At 57.7% G+C, this 20,745-nt stretch overlaps 1 protein-coding gene across 4 annotated transcripts in view; it reads left to right on the top strand.

Annotated features, from left to right (window-relative positions):
• ABCC8 (ATP binding cassette subfamily C member 8) overlaps positions 1-20,745 on the top strand; it is an 83,327-nt gene extending 62,582 nt beyond the window's left edge. For all 4 annotated transcript variants that reach the window (XM_004621655.2, XM_055141882.1, XM_055141881.1 and 1 more), the window contains 19 exons: positions 454-534; positions 2,646-2,783; positions 4,813-4,938; positions 6,046-6,145; positions 6,377-6,621; positions 6,744-6,910; positions 8,434-8,503; positions 8,927-9,084; positions 11,243-11,335; positions 15,402-15,504; positions 16,204-16,317; positions 16,600-16,720; positions 16,820-16,950; positions 17,777-17,855; positions 17,997-18,105; positions 18,594-18,697; positions 19,493-19,626; positions 20,102-20,164; positions 20,520-20,745. In XM_004621655.2, coding sequence (XP_004621712.2) covers positions 454-534; positions 2,646-2,783; positions 4,813-4,938; positions 6,046-6,145; positions 6,377-6,621; positions 6,744-6,910; positions 8,434-8,503; positions 8,927-9,084; positions 11,243-11,335; positions 15,402-15,504; positions 16,204-16,317; positions 16,600-16,720; positions 16,820-16,950; positions 17,777-17,855; positions 17,997-18,105; positions 18,594-18,697; positions 19,493-19,626; positions 20,102-20,164; positions 20,520-20,657 — 2,274 coding nt within the window. In that variant the 3' untranslated portion in view covers positions 20,658-20,745. The remainder of the gene's footprint in view (positions 1-453; positions 535-2,645; positions 2,784-4,812; positions 4,939-6,045; positions 6,146-6,376; positions 6,622-6,743; positions 6,911-8,433; positions 8,504-8,926; positions 9,085-11,242; positions 11,336-15,401; positions 15,505-16,203; positions 16,318-16,599; positions 16,721-16,819; positions 16,951-17,776; positions 17,856-17,996; positions 18,106-18,593; positions 18,698-19,492; positions 19,627-20,101; positions 20,165-20,519) is intronic.

Genomic DNA, 20,745 nt, shown 5'->3' with positions numbered 1-20,745 from the left:
GGGACCCCCTCCATAAGCTCGGACCATAGGATTCTCTGTGATTGTCCTGTGCTGGATTTAAATCACTGCTTCCCGGTACTGGGTCCCACCTGATTGCCAAGAGTAGCCCCCAAAGCACTGCTGAGTATGACCACCCTACCCCATCCCACCCCCCCCCATACACACACACACACACACACACACACACACACACACACACACACACACACACACACATCCTCTCTTCCTCTGTCCTGGTTTCCAGTGTCAGAGGGTCCCTATCACCTACGTGATGACTTTTCAGAGATGGGGCTCATGCTTCCAAATAAAGCCGATAAACCTTCAGGTTCCTTCTGTCTGCAAGGGGAGAAGGAGAAGACAGACATGACTGGAACCAAAAGATCAAAGAAGGGGCCAGGACGGGCTCTCTTGAAGGTTAGCGGGGTTGTGACTGTCCCTCTCCTTTGGTGACAGGGCATCAACCTGTCTGGTGGTCAGCGCCAGAGAATCAGCGTGGCCCGAGCCCTCTACCAGCACACCAATGTCGTCTTCTTGGTGAGTGCCCTGCCGGCACCCGGCTTGGGATTCTATCACTGTTGTGCATGCACACACATACACACTCACATACACACATTCATTCCTGCACTCACACATACACAATCTCATATATGCATACACATACACACACTCTCACATACACACACTCACACTCACATAGACACATACACTCACACATGCACACACTCATACAAACACACACTCACATACACTCACTCACATACACTCACTCACATAGACATACATTCTCAAATATGTGCAAACACACATACAGTACTCACACACACTGACATACTTACACACTCATATACACACTCACATATATACACATAAACTTTCATATACACACTCTCATGCTCACACATATACATATCCCACACCTTCATGTCCTCACATACATGTTTACACATGCTCACATACTTACACTAATATATACACATTCATGCTTTCACATATACATGCTCACATACACTAAAGCACATACATACTCAAATATACATGCACACATTCATACACACTCAATACATACACATGTTCACCTATATATAAACACTAATACGTGCTTACACAGACTCACATTCATACACATATACACTCACACACACCATCACTCAGCAACCTTGCTTTCTAAGAGCAAAGTTCTCCTGCTAGAAATACTGTCTACTCTATGATGGGGAAACTGAGGCCAGGATGAGGTGGCCCCTGCTGTGGATGAGACATAGTTGCAGGTCCCCTCCTTACGGGACAGACCCAACCTGTCCACACTTCCTTAGCCTGATGCTGAGAATGGCAGTTGCATGGAAGGTGTGTGTTGCCGTTTCCGTCACAATCCCAGGGCAGACATCACCAGTGGACCACTACGCCCTTTCCCAGAAATTTTCCCGGAAATTCAGCCCCATAATTCCTCTCAGCACTGCTCTGCAGGTGACCACTAGTGATCAAACTAGCAGGTCCGACAGACTCGCTATCTCTGTCCTAATTCGTGCCAAGATCCATGTTCATTGCCTTGTTGACACTGAAGAATTCTAAACCCTTGGCCTGCAAGGTTTAGGATCTAGTTAGGGAGATCATGCTCCAGAGCCATAGTCTGTGTGAAAGCTTAGTTGCACGAATAAGGCGATGAGTTGCTTTTTCCAGGGAGATCGTTGTGAGGGTTCTGTGTTCAGGGAGGTCTTCCTGGAAGAAGGGCAAAGGTAAAACTGAACCAGCGGGGAAAAAGGCCATTGGGATGGGGAGTTGGAAGGAGGGACCTCAGGTTTCTGATCTCTGCTTTGTTCTTTCTTCCTCTGAAATGTCCAACTACAGCACACGTTTTGTCCTGGGATGGTTCTTTATTCTAGGGGTCATCCGACCCTCCCTGCCCTTTACAAAGTGCTTGTTCCCTCACGAGCCCACTTGAGCTTTCAACAGCCTGTCAGGAGGAGAGTGAAGTGGGTCTCTGTGTTCCCTGCAGCCAGCTCTTCGTAAGCTCCTACTAACTCGGTCACAGGCGGAGGCACGAGGAAGGGGCCTCAGAGTCAGGGTGGGTCCTACCGGTCAGGTCTGGCTTTGTGCAAGGTGCCACTGGAATAGAGAAGTCCAGGCTCAGCCTGGGGATCAGGAAAAGATGCAGAAGAGCTGATGAGTGGGGGAAGGGGAGCACTGTGCAGTGAGCCAGAGCCCAAAGTGTCCCTGAGGTAGCGGGCCCAGATGAAGACAGAGGCCTGGCTGGCAGGTTCCCTGGAAACCAGAGAGGGAGAAACTTAGACCAGACTGACGAGAAGTGAGGCTGGACAGGGAGACCCAGCAGTTGGAAGAGGCCTTGGTTTTGGTGCTAAGGCAGTTGGACTTCAAAGGTCATTGGGAAGCCACTGAAGGTTCGGGGATTGGGAATGTGATGGGATAATGAGAATGTGATTGAATAACATGTTTGGGAGGGATTGTGGATAACAGTCTTGTGTTAAGAGGAAGCAGCTGCAGCCCAGAGAGGTGAAGTGCATTGTCCAAGGCACTTCAGCAGACAAACATGAGTTCTTAAACCAAAGCAATATAAGCCTGGTGGGTTTGTGAGTCGCTGTCCCTCCTCCCCACCACCCCGCCACTTGCGCCTCCCTCTCCCCTCTTCCCAGGATGACCCCTTCTCGGCTCTGGATGTGCACCTGAGCGACCACTTGATGCAGGCCGGGATCCTCGAGCTGCTCCGGGATGATAAGAGGACAGTGGTCCTCGTGACCCACAAGCTGCAGTACCTGCCACATGCCGACTGGGTGAGGGGCCACCAGGGGCCCTCCCGGGGAGGGCTGAGGTGACAGAGACCATTGGTGTCTCTGATGCAGAGCAGCGAGACAAGCACTGGGCGGGTTCCTGCAGGCTGGGCTGCTCAGGAAGGCACGGCACGGCCAAGGCTTGGCTCTCACCCTGGCGTCGCTGTCCCCATCCTGGCCTTCCTGCAGAGCTGGCAGGAAGAAAGCTGGCAAAAAGAAGCAGGCTCTGGGGCTGGAGGGATAGCACAGTGGGTAGGGCGTTTGCCTTGCATGCGGCCGACCCGGGTTCGATTCCCAGCATCCCATATGGTCCCCTGAGCACCACCAGGGGTGATTCCTGAGTGCATGAGCCAGGAGTAACCCCTGTGCATCGCCAGGTGTGACCCAAAAAGAAAAAAAAAAAGCAGGCTCGGAGATCCCACCTCCTGCACCTGCCCAGGACAGAGACGCACCCTGGCCTCTGGTGGCTTCCGTGGCTGCGGGGAGCCAAAGGCTCTCTCTGCCTGCTGAGGACCGATGGAGTTAAGATCAAACAGAGGCACGGCAGCAGACAGCAGCAGCAGTCACGGAAGCTTCCATTATTAGTAGAAAGCAATTTGATGAAGTCCCAGGTGACCTAAATTCCTGTATTTTTCACTAGAGAATAGTCACTTTTCAGTTCATTAAGCAGCTTTTTATTTTTCAGGGAGGAAAAAAGATAGGAAGGGAAGGAGGAATTCATTTCTTTTTTTTTTTTCTTTTTTGGGTCACACCCAGTGATGCTCAGGGATTACTCCTGGCTCTGCAGTCAGGAATTACTCCTGGCAGTGCTTTGGGGGGGGCCATATGGGATGCCATGACTGAACCTGGATCGGTCCCATGCAAGGCAGATGCCCGCCCCACTGTGCTTCTACTTCGGCCCCAGAATTCATTTCTAAGATGGAAATCCTGTGACCTTTTAAACCTGGGTTCTGCCTGATTTCAATTTAAATTTGGCCCTAGAAATTGACATGCCTCCCCCCCCCCTGCAGCTCCATTCGTGTGCCAAGGGGCCCTGCTAACCCCCTCTCCCCCGCTCACACCCACAGATAAGTCTTTGCGGGTGAGAGCCTCTGTTTGGACAAAAATTAATACTAGAAACAGACACACACAAAAAATCATACTTAAAAATTGTTTGGGGCCAAGGAGACAGTACAGTGGATAGGATGGTTGCCTTCTACACAGTCGACCTGGGTTCAATCCCCTGCACCCCATAACATGTCTCAAGACCCCCCAGGAATGATCCCCTAAAAGCTGTCAGGAATAAGCCCTGAGCATTGCTGCTGTGCCCCCCCCAAACCAAAAATAAATAAATAAATAAATGGAAAGGAGCTCTTAAAGCAGGTGCAGAGGGTTTGGGTGTGCATCTGCACAGTGATGAATGACGGCTGGGCAGTTCAAGCCTCCCCTGAATCCAAAGAAGGCAAAGCCCGACGTGCCCAGGCCCTTGAAACACCCTTGGACTGGCCCCCAGGCACCCCTCCCCAAGCCCCAGCCCGGGAAGGGCGGGGTGCAAGGAGACGGGGCAGGTCTGAGGGAAGAGCAGGTGTACATGAGTGTGAAACTTGAGTGTTTCCAATAATACGCATCCTGTTGACTTCCAGGAGGCGGGGCCACGCATACTTGGACCCACAGGTCTTTGCCAACCTCGGGGAACCTCCAGGCGCCCTGTGGCTGGCACTCAGGGTGGCATGCCATTAGCCAGTTCCATGCACGTACACAGCTGCCACCCACAGAGACTGGGTGGGCACCCAGGCGGCCTGGCCGGGATGTGCCCTGCAGAACCTCCCATGCTGATTAAGACTTGCCCCGCCCTCCCCCATTACCCCCTAGGATAATGGACATTGATGAAGTTAGGGCACCTGCTCACCGCAGGGGCAGCGCCCAAGATGGTCTGTGGCGGGAAAGGGATGTGTGTGTGTCCCTCTCAGGGTCCCCGGTCGGGCAGGCGTGTGACCGCCACCTTCCCTCCCCAGCTAGCCCCCAGGGCTGGGTCTGTTTCTCCCCTTTCCAGATCATTGCCATGAAGGACGGGACCATCCAGCGAGAGGGCACACTCAAGGACTTCCAGAGGTCTGAGTGCCAGCTCTTCGAGCACTGGAAGACCCTCATGAACCGGCAGGACCAAGAGCTGGAGAAGGTGCGGGTCGCCAGGCGGACCAGGGAAGGTTCAGCTAGAATCTGAACTCGTGAAGCCCTTCCTTCCTGTTCTCACTGTCCCAGTCAGCCCCCGCACCCCAAGGACGGAGGTGGGAGCTGGGTGGGAGCTGGCCCCAAGTCAAGCTTGTGCCGGTGCAAGGTTCCAAGGCAACAGGCAGACGCCTTCTCCCCACCCCGAGATACTCAGAGCCTATTAAGTTGCCAAGAACCATCTCCAGTTGCCTGGGCAAAGAAAAACAAAGAGGGGGATTTTCTGACTCATGAAGTCCCAAGGTCCGGGGCTGTCAGGGCTTCTGGTGGAGTTGGGATCGGATCCAAGCCGGCATACAGAGTTGCCAGAAGCCTGTTTTTTTTTTTTCCTTTCTTTGGTTCTGCTCCCCTCCGAAAGACTCCCTTGGTGTCGAAGCAAGGTGGGTCATTGGGGGACTCGGGTATCTGTCTTCTCACCTCAACTCTGTGTTAAGAGGCTGCGTCTCCCAGGGTTAGCCGAAGTCCCAGCGCTGTCACCCATGGATCCAGTTCACCCTCAATGAATCGCCCCAACCAATCATTATGGCCAGAGATGAGGAACGTGACCTTTGACTAGCCCGGGGTCATGTGCCCACCCAGAAGAAGGGTCCCCCGACCTGAGTCACGGGGACTAACAGAGGGGAGGGGAGGTCTTCCACAGGGACCTCAGGATACTGTGGGCTGCTGAAGAAGAAAGAGTCAGTTCCGGCTTTGTCTGTTTGGGGCCTCACCCTGCAGTGCTCAGGGCTTGCTGCTGGCTCTGCACTCAGGGATTACCCCTGGCCGGGCTCAGGGGACCATATATGGTGCCAGGGAAGGAGTGAATTCTGGCAGGACCAACGAGCCAGTGGGCTGGAGAGAGAGAGTACAGGGTTTCAGTTGCTTGTCTGGTATGCGGCTGATCTGGACACTCTCCCTGGTACCACACGGTCTCCCAAGCATGGCCGGGAGTAACCCCCAAACACCCATATGGACCCTCCCCAGGCAGGGGCAGCCTGGAAACCGGACATGGTCCTCCCCACCTCTCCCTTCCTCTCCCCCCCACCCCCCGAGGACACTGGTCTCCTGTGTCTTTCAGGAGACTGTCACCGAGAGAAAAGCCACAGAGCACCCCCAGGGCCTGCCCCGCGCCATGTCCTCCAAGGATGGCTTCCTGCTGGACGAGGAGGAGGAGGAAGGTACCCAGGACACAGGCGTAGACTCCCCGCCTGAGGTCTAATCTGCCGCGTGGACACTCAGGTTGGGGGTGTTGGCAGTGGTGAGAGAGATGGGACTAAGGCCCTTCCCCGCCTCTGTGTGCCTCCGTTTTCCCATCTGTCAGTGAGGATAACATGCCTCCCCCCTTTACCCCATGGCCCCTCGGAAGGACGTGGAGCGGGAGGTCACGGGTGGGTTTCTGCGGCCCGCAGAGGAGGCGGCGGAGAGCGAGGAGGAGGACAACCTGTCGTCCGTGCTGCACCAGCGCGCCAAGATCCCGTGGCGGGCCTGTGCCAAGTACCTGTCGTCGGCCGGCGTCCTGCTCCTGTCCCTGCTCGTCTTCTCGCAGCTGCTCAAGCACATGGTCCTGGTGGCCATCGATTACTGGCTGGCCAAGTGGACAGACAGCACCTTGACCCCGATTCCCGGGCCGGCCGGGAACTGCTCCCTCAGCCAGGTGGGGGATGTCCGTGAGTGAGGGGAAAAAAAAAAAAAAGTAGAGGAGAGGAAAAGGGGTGGGGCACCGGTGCTGAACCCTGGGCCCCCTCGGGACCCGGCCTCGTGCTCTGCCCGTCCCAGGAGTGTGCCCTGGACCAGACCGTGTACGCCATGGTGTTTACGGTGCTCTGTGGACTGGGCATCGCGCTCTGCCTCGTCACGTCCGTCACCGTGGAGTGGACCGGACTAAAGGTGGCCAAGAGGTTGCACCGCAGCCTGCTCAACCGGATCATCCTGGCTCCCATGAGGTGCGTTCCACCCGCCCGGGCCCTCATGTGCTGATGCTGGTGTAGGTCAAAGTCTCCTCCTTGGTGCAAAAAAGCAAGGGGGACCTGTCCTTACTCAGTGTGGGCCTGCTGCGGGGATAGTTCATCTCCTCCCCTCAGTCCTGCGCTGTGGGCACCTGCGGCTCTGCCTCCAGCAATGCTGCCCTTCCCGACAGAGGTGCCTTCGAGGGGTCAGCTCCCCCAGCCCCCGCCACTCTCTCTGTTCCCAGCAAGTTCTGACAGCTGCTTCGATCTCCCGTGATGGGGCCAAGTAGCTAACCTGGGGTATAGGACCCCCACCCCTGACCTATAGAGTCCCCTAAATCGCCGCCAGGAGGCCAGGAGTGAACCCTGAGCATCGCTGGTTGTAGCCCCAAAACTGCCAAAAAGAAAAATACCAAAAAACTCACAAAAACTCCTTTGGTGATAATGAATTCCTTTCGTGGGAAGCAGTTCAGAGAGGCTACTAATCCATTGACTGCCCGACTTTTGTTTGTCTGATTTTTCTTTCTTGGAGGAACATTGGGTTTTTAACAATATATAGGTTGTTGAACTCCAGCATTGTTCAAACTCAGCATCACGGTCACCGTCCAAAGTCTAGTTTCTGGGGCTGGAGCGATAGCACAGCAGGTAGGGCATTTGCCTTGCACCCAGCCGACCTGGGTTCCATTCCTAGCATCCCATATGGTTCCCTGAGCACTGCCAGGAGTAATTCCTGAGTGCATGAGCAATGAGTAACCCCTGTGCATCGCTGGGTTGACCCCCCCCAAATAAAGTCTCGTTTCCATCCCCCACCATATAATGGGCCCCATTTACTCAGCCTGCCCCCCTCCTCCTCAGGTAAGCACCTTTTGTTCTTAGGATCTGAAACTTTGCCTTGTTTAGTTTGTTTGATTCAAGACTTTCCACGTGTGAGTAAAATCATACGGTATTTGTCTATTTCCATCTGACTTATTTCTCAGAGCCAACTCAGTTTTAAACCCCGACAGGCAGACCGTTCGTCTGGCCCGTCCCCAACGCCAGGCCTCACCATCTGACTGTGCTCTGAGCTTTTCAGCCTCTCGAGCTCTCACTGACCCACAGACACAGCCTCAGAGTTTCCTTTACCTGCCTTTGCCCCAGATCCATGGTTCGGAAATTCTCTGGAGGGTCAGACTGGCTCCAGGTCACTGCCAGAGGCATGTCAGCCAGTAGACAGGCTGTCCCCAGGGCCCCTATGTCCCCGGAACCCTCTCCCTCTGACAAGAACACTGTCCGAGGGAGGACACAGCTCAGCCAGGTGGAGTGGCCGCCTCTGAGTGGGATAGTCTGTGGTCTGCGCACCCTCTGTGCACCGTGGACTGTGGGAATTCCCCGGGATACAGCCGCCATGACCTCCGGCCCACTGAGGCAGCCACCCACCACAGCCCATTCTGGCGAGCGGCCGGAATAGAAGCAGCAGGTCCTTCCCTTGGGGCATGGGATGGAAGCCCACGTGGGAACCAATGAGTCCATTCATTTCGTAGGTTCTTTGAGACCACGCCTCTGGGAAGCATCCTGAACAGGTTCTCGTCTGACTGCAACACCATCGACCAGGTATCAGGACTGTGGCCTCTGTTCAGAGGCTGGACCCCCCCCCCCCGCACCCACCCAATGGGTCACCTGATGGGATGACCATCCCCTGAGATCAGTATCCCCCATGATGATGCTTCCCCGTGAAGTCCCTCCCGGAGAGCAACCACTTCCTTTTGGTTCCCTGCCAAGACCCCTCCCTGACTTATTTCTATAAGGTTCTAGTATATTCTGAAGCAAGGGAACTGGTTTTCTGGGGAATGTTCATTTTGATGTAGCCCATGCTCTCTACTAGGGCTTCTGAAACCAAGAGTCGCTTCCTGCCCTCAAGGGCCCTGCAGGCAGCTGGGGAGATGAGACAGATGCCCCGGGGAAGCCTGCCCCTGCCCAGGCTGGGCATGGTCGGGCGTCAGCCTTCCCCTCCCTGCCCCCCTCTCCTGCCCTCAGCACATCCCATCCACGCTGGAGTGTCTGAGCCGTTCTACCCTGCTCTGCGTCTCCGCGCTGGCTGTCATCTCTTACGTCACCCCGGTGTTCCTCGTGACCCTCCTGCCCCTGGCCGTGGTGTGCTACTTCATCCAGAAGTACTTCCGGGTGGCATCCAGGTGACGGCCACTTTGCCCGACCCTGGGGAGAAGGAGGAGCTGTGGGAACCTCTTAGGAGAAGCAGCAGCATCAAAGGCACCAAGTCCCCTCATCAAAGGGGAGCAGGGGACAGAAACGGTTTCAGACTGGAGTTCTGAGACCTTTTCCCCCTGAGCGGACCATCTGCCTCTCCCATCGTGCCACTCTCTGGGCTGTTCCCAGGGGAGAGCCGGCGGGGAATAGAGTTGCTAGATTTGGTGTTATGCAGACACACAGGCTGCATGCTTCAGTTGCCACATGCGTCCCTGGAGAGATGTCAGAGTCCAGGCAGCATGCGCACGGCTGAGGCATGAAGCCGGGGAGTGCTGGGAGGGCCGTCAGGCACCCACCCCCAGAGCCTGGACGCGAGGGAGCCCCTAGTCGTGGGCTGCGTGCACCCTCCCGGGCCTGGCTGCCTGCGTGCCTTGTTGTGAAACACCGTCTGAGGCCGTTATCTGGGAAGTTCTTTCTCGGAGCCAGCCTGTTCAGCGCCCAGATTCAGGGGGCGGTAGGGGAATCTCTAGAGAACCTCCAGGGCTTCCCGGGCTGCCAGACAACCTAGCAGTGGGCCCTAGGATCACAGGTCACAGCAGTCACGAAAAAGAAAATGAGGAGGCCTGAGAAATAGAAGGGTGCATTAGGTACTTGCCTCCCACATGGCTGACCCCAAAACAATCCTCAGCACCCCATATGGTCCCCGAAGCCCCACTTTGAGCACAGAGCCAAAAATTGCCCCTGAACACAGAACCAGAAACAATCCCTGAGCACTGGTGGGGATAACCCAACACCCATCTACGTTAAAACACACACACACACACACACACACACACACACACACACACAACTGCCTCCCCCAAATAACGCATTTTTTTAATGAAAGAAAGTTAATGAAATAGAACAGAAAATGGGGCTGGAGAGATAGCACGGATAGGGTGCTTGTCTTGCATCCCCAGTATCCCATACAGTCCCCCCAAGCACCACCAGGAGTGATTCCTGAGTCCAGTCAGGAGTAGCCTTGAGCATCTTTGGGTGTGACCCCCAAACACACACACATACACGCGTGCACACACACACACATATACACACTTATGTCTGTATATACGTATATACACATATGTCTGTGTGTATACGTCTATATGTATACGTGTCTATATAATATATACATTATCAGAAAATACTAGATCGTTCATTCAAAAGCAAGCTTTGCTTTGTGAAACCTCTGTTCCGGATTGTGGGGGAGTGTGACCCTCCCTTCACAATGGCAAAAGTATTTCTCATCGCAGGCTGTGGTCAGAGAGGTCTCGTGCCTTTCCCCTGTGTGCAAAGTCAGTTAGAAACTGGCGTCAGCTTGCCTATTAGCCTCAATGGTAATGAAATCTAGATACATTTGGACTGTCACTCCCTTGCCCACAAAGCTCAGGAGTGGTATAAATGGCTTTTTGCTCGAGGACCCAGAACCCCCTGGCGCCCCTGGAAACACATTGGCCCATCAGTGTGCACACACTCACCATAGCCCTTGAGACACTATACATGTAGTTCTACAAAGTTCCTGCCTCCTGCCAGAGGAAACCTCCCTGTTCCCTTGGCACCTGCCCGGGCCCTGGGGACAGTTTATCCACGAAAACTACTTCGGGCCTCCCAACCTCGCCTCCCTGTGCCAAGGTGCTGGTCGAGGTCAGCTAGGGTAATCAGTGCTGTTGCCATGGAAACCTCTGGCTACCTTCCCTCCCTCGGTCCTTCGAGTCTGGCCTGAGATTGGTCCCAACCAATGGTGTCTATTGGGGTAGGGGAGGGAGCTCAGCACTTGGTGCTTCTGGTCCTGTGGATCCGGGACATGCAGGCAGGCGGCCAGGCTTCTGGCCCAGCTGGGCTACATTGCCAGAAGTGCAGACGGTTATAGGTGTGGGGTGCCCGGGGTGACAGGAAGTGCCCCTGCATGCTCTGTTGTGGCGTTTACATAAACCAGCTCCAGCGCAATCCTCCCCACAGTAGGATGAGGTGATACTAGTGTCCTCCCTCCGTGAGAAAAGGAGACCTGGGGAGGTGAAGTCACTCGCCCCCCTCCTGGGGCTGGCCGCGGGGTGTGGGGGAGCCCTGAGCTGCCCTCCCCTGATCTGCCTCCCTCTGCTCCCCACGCAGGGACCTGCAGCAGCTGGACGACGCCACCCAGCTGCCCCTGCTCTCGCACTTTGCCGAAACCGTGGAGGGCCTCACCACCATCAGGGCCTTCAGGTAACGGGGTGGCCTCGGGTCACGAGAGGTCATGCTCCTGAGCTCACTTGGGAAGGCCCAGGAAATACCTCTCCAAGCCCAGGTGCTGCCCACAGAGGGTGTGCCAATAGGTTCTGTGTGAGTCAACGAGGAAAATCCTCGGCCCCGCAGCCAGGCCCAGCGCTGCCAGGATCTGAGCAGAACGTGGAAAGACAGCAAGATGGAGCAAAAGAAATGCTTATCTATCCATGCTCACAGGGGTCCTTCCAGCCTGGGGCGGAGGTGGGGCTGGACCTGCAGACACCTTTAGCAGAGACCAGGCTCAGTGCTTCCTGTAACTATCTCATTCGTGCTGTACCTGCAACCCTAGAGGGAAGCATGTTACTCCCATTTCACTGATGGAAAACTGAGCCTCAGAGAAGTTACAGGACTTCTCTGTACAAAGTCCCACTGAGCTTTGCCTTTTTTTGAATTTTTTTTTCTGTTTGGGTCACACCTGGCAATGCACAGAGGTTATTCCTGGCTCTGCACTCAGGAATCACCCCTGGAGGACCATATGGGGTGCTGGGAATCGAACCCGGGTCAGCCGTGTGCAAGGCAAACGCCCTACCCGCTGTCCTATCGTTCCACCCCCCCCCCCCCGAGCTTTGCCTTAAACCTGCGCATTCGTCCAACTAACATTGACCAGGGTGGAGAGATAGCTCGGAGGGCTAAGGCACAAGCTTGGCAGGAGAGAGGTCCAGATTTGATCCCCAAAATCACAGAGAGTATCCCCTAAGCAGCATGCCTGGAATAACTCCTGAGCCCTGGTGGGTGTGGCCCAGAGAACAAAAACAAATTGACCGGGCACTCACCATGTGCCAAAACCCATGCCCGGCCCTAAAAAGACAGACGTGAGTCACATGAGTCCCTGCCCTGGAGGCATTTATAGCCCAGGCTTTGAAGCAGCCAGGAACACTTCATGTGACAGATACTCTGTGGTCACGGTATGTCCCCTGCCAGGTTAGTATGTGACAGATACTGTGAGTAAAGGAGGGAGAATGGAGCACTTCCATCCAGAAGAGAAGCAGTCACGGAGGCCTTCATAAGGAGGTGCCGTTGGCACTAGGATTGGAAAGGTCCAAAAGAGTTCGCTAGGCTGGGGGAATTCCCTGGAGACTTCGGTACCTCTGCTCGCCTGTGCCCTGGCTTTAGGCTGGAGCGGTGCCTCTGAGGCTGCGTGGAGAATGGAGTGGATGCTGTTTTCCACCCCCTCCCGGGCATCCCTCCTTCAGGCAGACCGGCCACAGACCCCTGACTCATACACTTCGGTTCTGGTCTCTAAGTCTCCCCTGATGAGTATTTTTAGCGTGGCACAGCTGTGCCGGGTGTGATAGCGGCCATGTGACACCAGCCCGGTGCCCAGGAGTAATCCTGGGGCTCAAAGGTTCCACCAGGAGAGGGGCAAGGAGACGAAAGTCTGACTGCCTGGCCCTTGCTGTCCAGCTGTGGCCCCGGGCAAGGTGCCCAGGCCAGCGGGGCAGCGCTGCCGCCTCTTCACTGGGCACCAGGAGCTGGAGGAAGGCTCTCGGGGTCGGTCTGGGGAGAGGAAAGTCCAGCAGAGAGTGGCCTGCCCTATCCCGCCACCTCCCTGCCCCTGTGCTGGGCGTAGGGCCCAACAGTTTTCCAGCCTCCTTCTCCCCCTCAAGCCCAGCCTCAGCACCCAGGTCTTCGAGCCCCCCGGGGTCTCCCTGCTGCTCTCGGGGAGCATCCATCTCGTTATTTCTGTCCCTGTAGGGCTGAGCCTGGGCCAGAGAGACTGTGACCTCCCCAGTCAGCCAGAGCCCCCTCCAGGATGGGGCTCTGGTCCACTCCAGGGTGGACCCCAGTGTCCTGTCCTCAGCCTCAGACTTGCCCTACAGTCAGCACAAGGAACCGCTACACACGCAGCCTTGCCTCCTGCCCTCATGCATGGGGACGCTGGCTTTCATCATCCCGGCCTGGCTTCTGGCCGCCACATTTATTGGTTACACACTTACCACGTGCTAGTCAGGGTGCTAAGTACCATGGGTTAAGTACCGTGTGTGTATCTGAGTGTGTGTGTGCGTGTGTGTGTGTGTGTGTGTGTGTGTGTAAACATGGAGCCTGTGACCTCAGTGTGAGAAGCTACATCCTGCAGATGGTGCCCTGCCAGTGAGAGCCATACTAGCCCACAGATCCAGGCCTGGCTGGCCGTCTGGTTTTTTCTTTCTTTTTTTTTTTTGCTTTTTGGGTCACACCTGGTGATGCACAGAGGTTACTCCTGGCTCTGCACTCAGGAATCACTCCTGGCGGTGCTCAGGGGACCATATGGGATGCTGGGAATCGAACCTGGGTTGGCAGCATGCAAAGCAAACGCCCTACCCTCTGTGCTATCGCTCCAGCCCCCTGGCCTTCTGGTTTTTCTAAGAGGTCCATTTTCCCCAAAGTTTCAAGAATACCCAGCTTGGTGGAATCAGAGTTAAGCTCAGACCTCCATTCCACATTTGGGAACCATTTGGCTGAGGGGGAAACTGAGTCTCCTGACACAGACAGCAGCAGGTAACAGGGTATAGGTGTTGGCCGCTGCCGACACTGGGACTCTTCCCACTGTCTTTCCCGTCACATACCTGTTCAAGTTAGACCCTGAGGTTCTCAGCCTCAGAACCTCCTGTCTCCACTCATGAGTGTACACACACACACACACACACACACACACACACGCAAACACATGCAACACATATACACACATGCATATACATATACATACTCACATACATATACACATGCACATGCACGCATGCAACCATATGCACAAACACACATATATATACATGTGCACACATGCATATACACATGCACATACATGTATACATGTGCATGCGTACAGCCTCCACCTGGACATATTCAAGCAGAATAAACACCAGAAGTGCAAAGCCAGTGCCCCACTAGGGGCCTCTGCGTTCCCAACAGCCCCTCCAGTTGGGTCCCCTGAAGTGACTTTCACACACTCCTTTATTCATTACCTGGGAAGTGTTCCTGCCTCTCCCTGGGCCTGGCCCAGCCCTGCCAGCTCTACAGGAGAGGCCAGTGAGTCCGTCTGGCCCGAGAGAGGGGCAGGGCCAAGCTTGGGAGCACAGACAAGACCATGATGAGGTGCAAGGACAGAAAAGGGCCTGCAGAGCAGTGTCTGTCCTGGGGGGTCCGAGGGTGACTCCATCCAGCCAGTACAGCGCCAGGCCGTGGGCATGAGAGTCTCGGCAGGAGCCTGGACGCGCTGATGGCTGTGGGGAGAGAGGAGTGAGCAAGGTTACGAAGCACACAGGCCTGAGAGGCACAGCTCGTGGGGAGCAGAGGGCAGAAGGCTCGGCAAGGGCAAAGCACTGAAGCTTGTCACTGAACTGGAAAAGAGACATCTCCCAGGAATATGTGACCACAGGGGCTCCTCGGGAAGGGGGCTCTTTATTCCCAAAGCAGCAGCAGGTCGCCAAGGGTCTGTCAAGTGGGGCCAAGAGGCTGTAATTGGTGATTGACAGGGGTAAGGTGGGGGGCAGGCAGAGGGCTGAGGGGGCCAGCAGGTAGCCCAGCAGGAGACAGACGCATCCATGGGGGGTTGGAAGTGGGGTGGGCAGTAGGCAGGGCACCCCGCAGAGGGAAGGACTATTTTTAGAGAATGGAGAGACTTGCCGAGGAGCTGGATGAGAACCCCCATGGTACCCGTGTTTCTGGCCGAGCCGCTGGGTGGAGGGAAGCGTCCTGGAGCACCCTGGAATGAGGAAGCCCAGAAAGGAGCCAGATCTTGCCATAAAGAAGAGCCGGGGGCCAGGGTGTGGCTCAGTGGCAGGTAGAGTGCAGGGCCCCTGTGAGTCCCTGGAGGACACAGAGACCCGCTGACCGGAGGCTTGGGAAAGACCACCATGAAGGTGGAGCTCTCGGTGTGCTTGAATCACTTAGCGGGGGCTAGGAGGCATCCCAGAGAAACGCCACCCGACCCCAGGCGGCAGGGGGCAAGTCTGGCGGCCATCGCTGCAGATCCCCAAGGGCTCCCTGGAACGGGCTGTTTCCCACCGCCCTGCTCCTCTCCCGCCAGGTACGAGGCCCGGTTCCAGCAGAAGCTCCTCGAATACACGGACTCCAACAACATCGCCTCGCTCTTCCTCACCGCCGCCAACAGATGGCTAGAAGTCCGCATGGCAAGTGCCGCCCCGGGGGACTGGGATGAAGGTGGAAGCAGGGGCACGCAGGGAGAGATCACAGGGACATGAGGCACACACAGAGAGATCATGGGCAGACAGGCAAGAGATCATGGGCACACACAGATCATGGGTGTACAGGGAGAGATCAGGGGCACAGAGAGAGAGATATCATGGGCATATAGGTGAGAGATCACGGGCACACAGAGAAATCATGGGCACACACAGAGAGATCATGGGCACATACAGAGAGATCACAGGTGCACAGGGAGAGATCACGGACATACGGGCAAGAGATCACAGGCACATTAAGGATGCATAGCGCCTTGCCCTTCTCCTTCGAACCACGGTGGTCCTCCCAGGGGCTGACCCACAAAGCCCCTCATGGGGCCTCGGTACAGGCCATGGGTGCCTCGGGAGGTGGTGCCTGAGCCATAAAGAGTCGCCTCTGTGGCAGGTGGCGTCTACACTGCACATTCCTGGGTGAGGCCCAGGCCAGAGTGGGGCGGGAGCCCAGCTGGGTGCTCACCATGCCTTTGAGGCTCCGCCTTTGCTGGCCCGTGTGTGTGTGTGTGTGTGTGTGTGTGTGTGTGTGTGTGTCTGACCCGGTGAGTGGTGGGGTGCAGGCTGAGACTCGGCAGAGCCACTCCAGGCCCTGCAGCCCCAGCCCCCAGCCCCAGGCCAGCTTCTCCCCTACAGGAATACATCGGGGCGTGTGTGGTGCTCATCGCGGCCGTGACCTCCATCTCCAACTCCCTGCACGGGGAGCTGAGTGCCGGCCTGGTGGGCCTGGGCCTCACCTACGCCCTCATGGTGAGTGGCTGCAGGCAGGCAGGGGGTGGCCGGGCCAGTATTAAGGGAGCCCGGGGGGACCTTCCCCAACACACATGCTTCAGGACTCACCCCCTGCCGGGCGTGAGGGTTGGCTGGACTTCCTGCTGCAGAGACCAGGCAGGCGAGGGACCAAGTCCCCGCTGTCCCTCCACCAGCCAGTGGGCAACCAAGGCCCAGCCCCCACCCCCAAGCCCTCCTCAGCCGGGGGAAGCACGTGGTGCAGGCCAGGCCCACTGGGCACATGCACCCCCTCTCCCCCAGGTCTCCAACTACCTCAACTGGATGGTGCGGAACCTGGCAGACATGGAGATCCAGCTGGGGGCTGTGAAACGCATCCACGGGCTCCTGAACACAGAGGCCGAGAGCTACGAGGGGCTGCTGGGTGAGGGGCGTGGGAGGGGCCCTGCCGAAGGCTGGGGGGGGCATGGAGGATGCCAGCTGTGGCCCAGGCCTGTGTGCTGACCCCCGGCCTGACCCACAGCACCATCGCTGATCCCCAAGAACTGGCCAGACCAGGGCAAGATCCAGATCCAGAACCTGAGCGTGCGCTACGACAGCTCCCTGAAGCCGGTGCTGAAGCACGTCAATGCCCTCATCTCCCCGGGACAGAAGGTGCACGGCGGGCCGGGGTGCCTGCAACTCCTCAACCCCAGCGTCCAGGCTCCGGGACCCTCGCCCAGACCAGACACCGGCCAGCGCCCTGACTTCTCTCTCTTGCTGCTGTCTCCTCCCACCCACCCCCTCCACCACAGAGGCGCTCTAGGTCCTCTGGCTTAGAAGGCTTGTCAGGGTCCCCTGCAAATTGTCAGGGTCTCGCGTCCCAGTTCCCTGAGCTGCAGAGCAGAGAATAAGCTCCCACCCCCATTTGCAATCCCGAGAAGACACATTGATCCCTCTCTTGGCTCCCTCCTCATGCCCCTCAGTTCCTCAGCTGCCCCTTCCTGTCCCTCTCCTCCCCACTGCTCTCTCACACTCATGTCCAGCAGCACCCAAGTGATGGGGCCTGCTTGAGGGGCAACAGGGGCCATCCCTGCACACCACACTCGCCCCCCCCAGCCCACGCCTGACACAGCCATGCACACAGCCATGCCAGCACCACAACTTTCCTGCACCCACACCCCAGGCACGTCCAGGCTCATGCCCAGAGCAGGAGACAAACACAAACCCAGCCAACGAGTTGCTGGCCAGAGATGCCCTCGGAAAAATGCCGGGGGACAGAGGATCATCTACAGGCGGAGCCCCCATGCCCACAGGAGCCCCCTTGTTCCCCAGCACCGACAGGGGCACCCCCAAGCACAGAGCTGGGAGGAGTCCCTGAACACCCCTGGGTGTGGCCCAAAAAGCATCTTCCCCACAACCCACCTAAAAGATGCTCTGAACCCCCAGCCGCCCCCCTCCCCTGGAGCAGAGCCCCCCATAAACCTGCCCTTCTCTGCAGATTGGGATCTGCGGCCGCACGGGCAGCGGGAAGTCCTCCTTCTCGCTCGCCTTCTTCCGCATGGTGGACATGTTCGAAGGTGAGCGGCCTGGGGGGCGGGCGGAGGGAGGAGGGACCCCAGGTGCCCACAGGAGGCAGAGGCAGTCACAGCCCTGCTCCTGGCCCATGAGCCTGCTGAGCCCGGGGGGCCCTGTGTGCCCCTCCCGCCCCCGCCCCACAGGCCGCATCATCATCGACGGCATCGACATCGCCAAGCTGCCCCTGCACACGCTGCGCTCGCGCCTGTCCATCATCCTGCAGGACCCCGTCCTCTTCAGCGGCACCATCCGGTGAGCCGGGTCCACCCGGGGATTCAGTGCTCCGGGGCCCAGTCCTAGCACTGCCGGAGTTCACTGGGTGGGGGAGGGGGTTGGGCATGAGGCCTGAGCACGCAGCTGGGCTCCATCCCCAGGACCCCGTGGTTCCCCAGCGCCTCCGAGGGGACCCCCCCAGCACAAAGCCAGGAGGACTCGCTGAGCACCATTGGATGTGACCCTAAACTCCCTCTCCACAAAAATAATGATGCTCTGGGTCCCCTAAGGCCCCCTAGAACCCTTGCGGCATACACGCTCCTACCTGCGGGTCAGGGTCCGCGCATCACCACCCACGCAGACAAGCAGTCGCGCCCAGGCCGTGCCCACTCTCCCTGCCCTTCTCTTTCCTGTCAGGTCCGGGCAGGCACTGATGTGGGGCACCCTGGCCCTCAGATGTGGGGCGCCAGCCGGCCAGGCCCCAACCGGTCCTCACACCTGCTGCCTTCTGGGCCTTCCCCGTGCAGCTTTAACCTGGACCCGGAGAAGAAATGCTCGGACAGCACGCTGTGGGAGGCGCTGGAGATCGCGCAGCTCAAGCTGGTGGTCAAGGCGCTGCCCGGAGGACTCGGTAACTGGCCCTGGGGGATCCTCCGGGGCCCCCTACACAGGAGAGGGGGAGGCACCATGTCTCAGGTGGGTCCATCCCCTTGCCCACCACTGTTCAGTCTCAGCAGATAGAAGCTGAGAGGGTTGACCCGCCCTAGGTCACGTGGCTGGTCAGGTCAGGGTGGGCCCCCTGCAATGCGGGGAGAGTTAGAATGCTGTGAGGCAGAGCCCACAAGTCCTCGGCACCACGGCAGTCTGGGCAGCCCTGGCCCTCCCTGTCCATCCCCTGCCTCCCCGGGAGGAACAGGAGTGTGTGCTGTGAGCAGTTCCAGGCTGTGGTCAGCAGTCCCGGCTTCAGAGAAGATGGCCACGCCTGCCATGGGCAGGGCCTCACTATGCTTGCTGCCGGCAGGCTGTGGGCCCTGGGCAGCCCACCCAGGGCTGGTCTGGGTCTCTGACTGCAGCCTCAGCGGGCACTGGGTTGGCTAAGGCTCTTTGGCCCAACACACACACACACACACACACACACACACACACACACACACACACACACACACACACACACCCCTGCGCCTGCATGCACATTTCCTGACATCCCTAGCTGCCCCCCCTCCTTCACTCAGAACTCAAGCTTTGCCAGGGCGGTGTCCCAGAGGGCTGGAGCACATGGGGGAGGAGACCCAGGTTCAACCCCTGGCGCCACATGGACCCCTGGGAATGAGCTGGAAGTGACACCCACCCCTCCCCACACACACACACCCAAAAAAGAACACAGGAGTGAGCAGACCCGCTCGCCCTCCCGGCGGGCTGATTTCAGACGCCATCATCACTGAAGGCGGGGAGAATTTCAGCCAGGGCCAGCGGCAGCTGTTCTGTCTGGCGCGTGCCTTCGTGAGGAAGACCAGCATCTTCATCATGGATGAGGCCACGGCTTCCATTGACATGGCCACGGTCAGTCGCCGCCACTTCCGGTGCTGGGCAGGGGCGGGGCTGGACATGGCCAGAGTGGCGTTCTGCCACTTCTGATGGCGGGGGGTGGGAGAGGGTCTTGCACAGGTTGCTGGGGAGAAGTTGGCACCGAGTGGTCTGGAAACCTCAAGGGCCATGGATGGTGAAAGGCAGCAGCCTGGGGGACCCTGACTCCAGCTCGTCTTCACACACACAAGCTCAGAGACTTTACTCCGCCACCCACACAGCATCCTTTAGCACCCACACCCAGGCTCGGGGCTAACGGCCTTCATCCAGCCCCTGAGCCCTGGTTGGTGCTCAGAGAATAGGGTCATGGAGGGGCTGGTGGAGGGGGGCAATGGGGCTAGAGTCAGGGTCCGACAGGAGCAGAGCCACAAATGGGGGCGCATGTCTCTGACGCCAGGGGAGCCCCATCACAGGCAGGTGAGCCAACGGCTGCGACTTACCCCCCCCACAGGAGAACATCCTGCAGAAGGTGGTGATGACAGCCTTTGCCGACCGCACCGTGGTCACCATCGCGGTAAGGGCCCAGGGCTGACGGGGTGCAGGGACCACCCCAAGAGTGGGCAGACCTGGGGCTCACCTGCAGTTGGCCACAGAGGGAGGAGCCTGGAGCAGTGCAGGGAGGCCGGGCTGCAGGACTGGGGTGTAGGGGTGCACCTGTGCCCCTCACACCTGCCCATCCTCCTGGTTCTGTGGGTCCCAGGAGCCAGGCTGGGGTTACTTCTCTACAGGAAGCCGGGAGGTCTCTGAGTCTTAAAGCTTGGGGGGAGCTGAGGCCTGTGGAGAGAGAAGTTGGCGGGGTGGATGAAGCACTGGGGCCACAGAGCGGCCAGCACCCTTCCTGGCCCCTCATGGCGCCCCCTGTCTACCAGCACCGAGTCCACACCATCCTGAGTGCTGACCTGGTCATCGTCCTGAAGCGCGGCGCCATCCTTGAGTTTGATGAGCCAGAGAAGCTGCTCAGCCGCAAGGACAGCGTCTTTGCCTCCTTCGTCCGCGCAGACAAGTGACCGTCAGAGCCCCAGGGCCCTCCCCCCAGCCCACCCACTTCTGGTTTTCTAACTGTAAATCGACTGTAAATAAAAAGATTATTTCCTA

The sequence above is a fragment of the Sorex araneus genome, chromosome 6 (genome assembly GCF_027595985.1).
Source record: "Sorex araneus isolate mSorAra2 chromosome 6, mSorAra2.pri, whole genome shotgun sequence".
NCBI classification, from domain to species: Eukaryota; Metazoa; Chordata; class Mammalia; order Eulipotyphla; family Soricidae; genus Sorex; species Sorex araneus.
The sequence above is the reverse complement of the archived record's forward strand: the minus strand, read 5'-3'. Positions and strand labels throughout refer to the sequence as shown.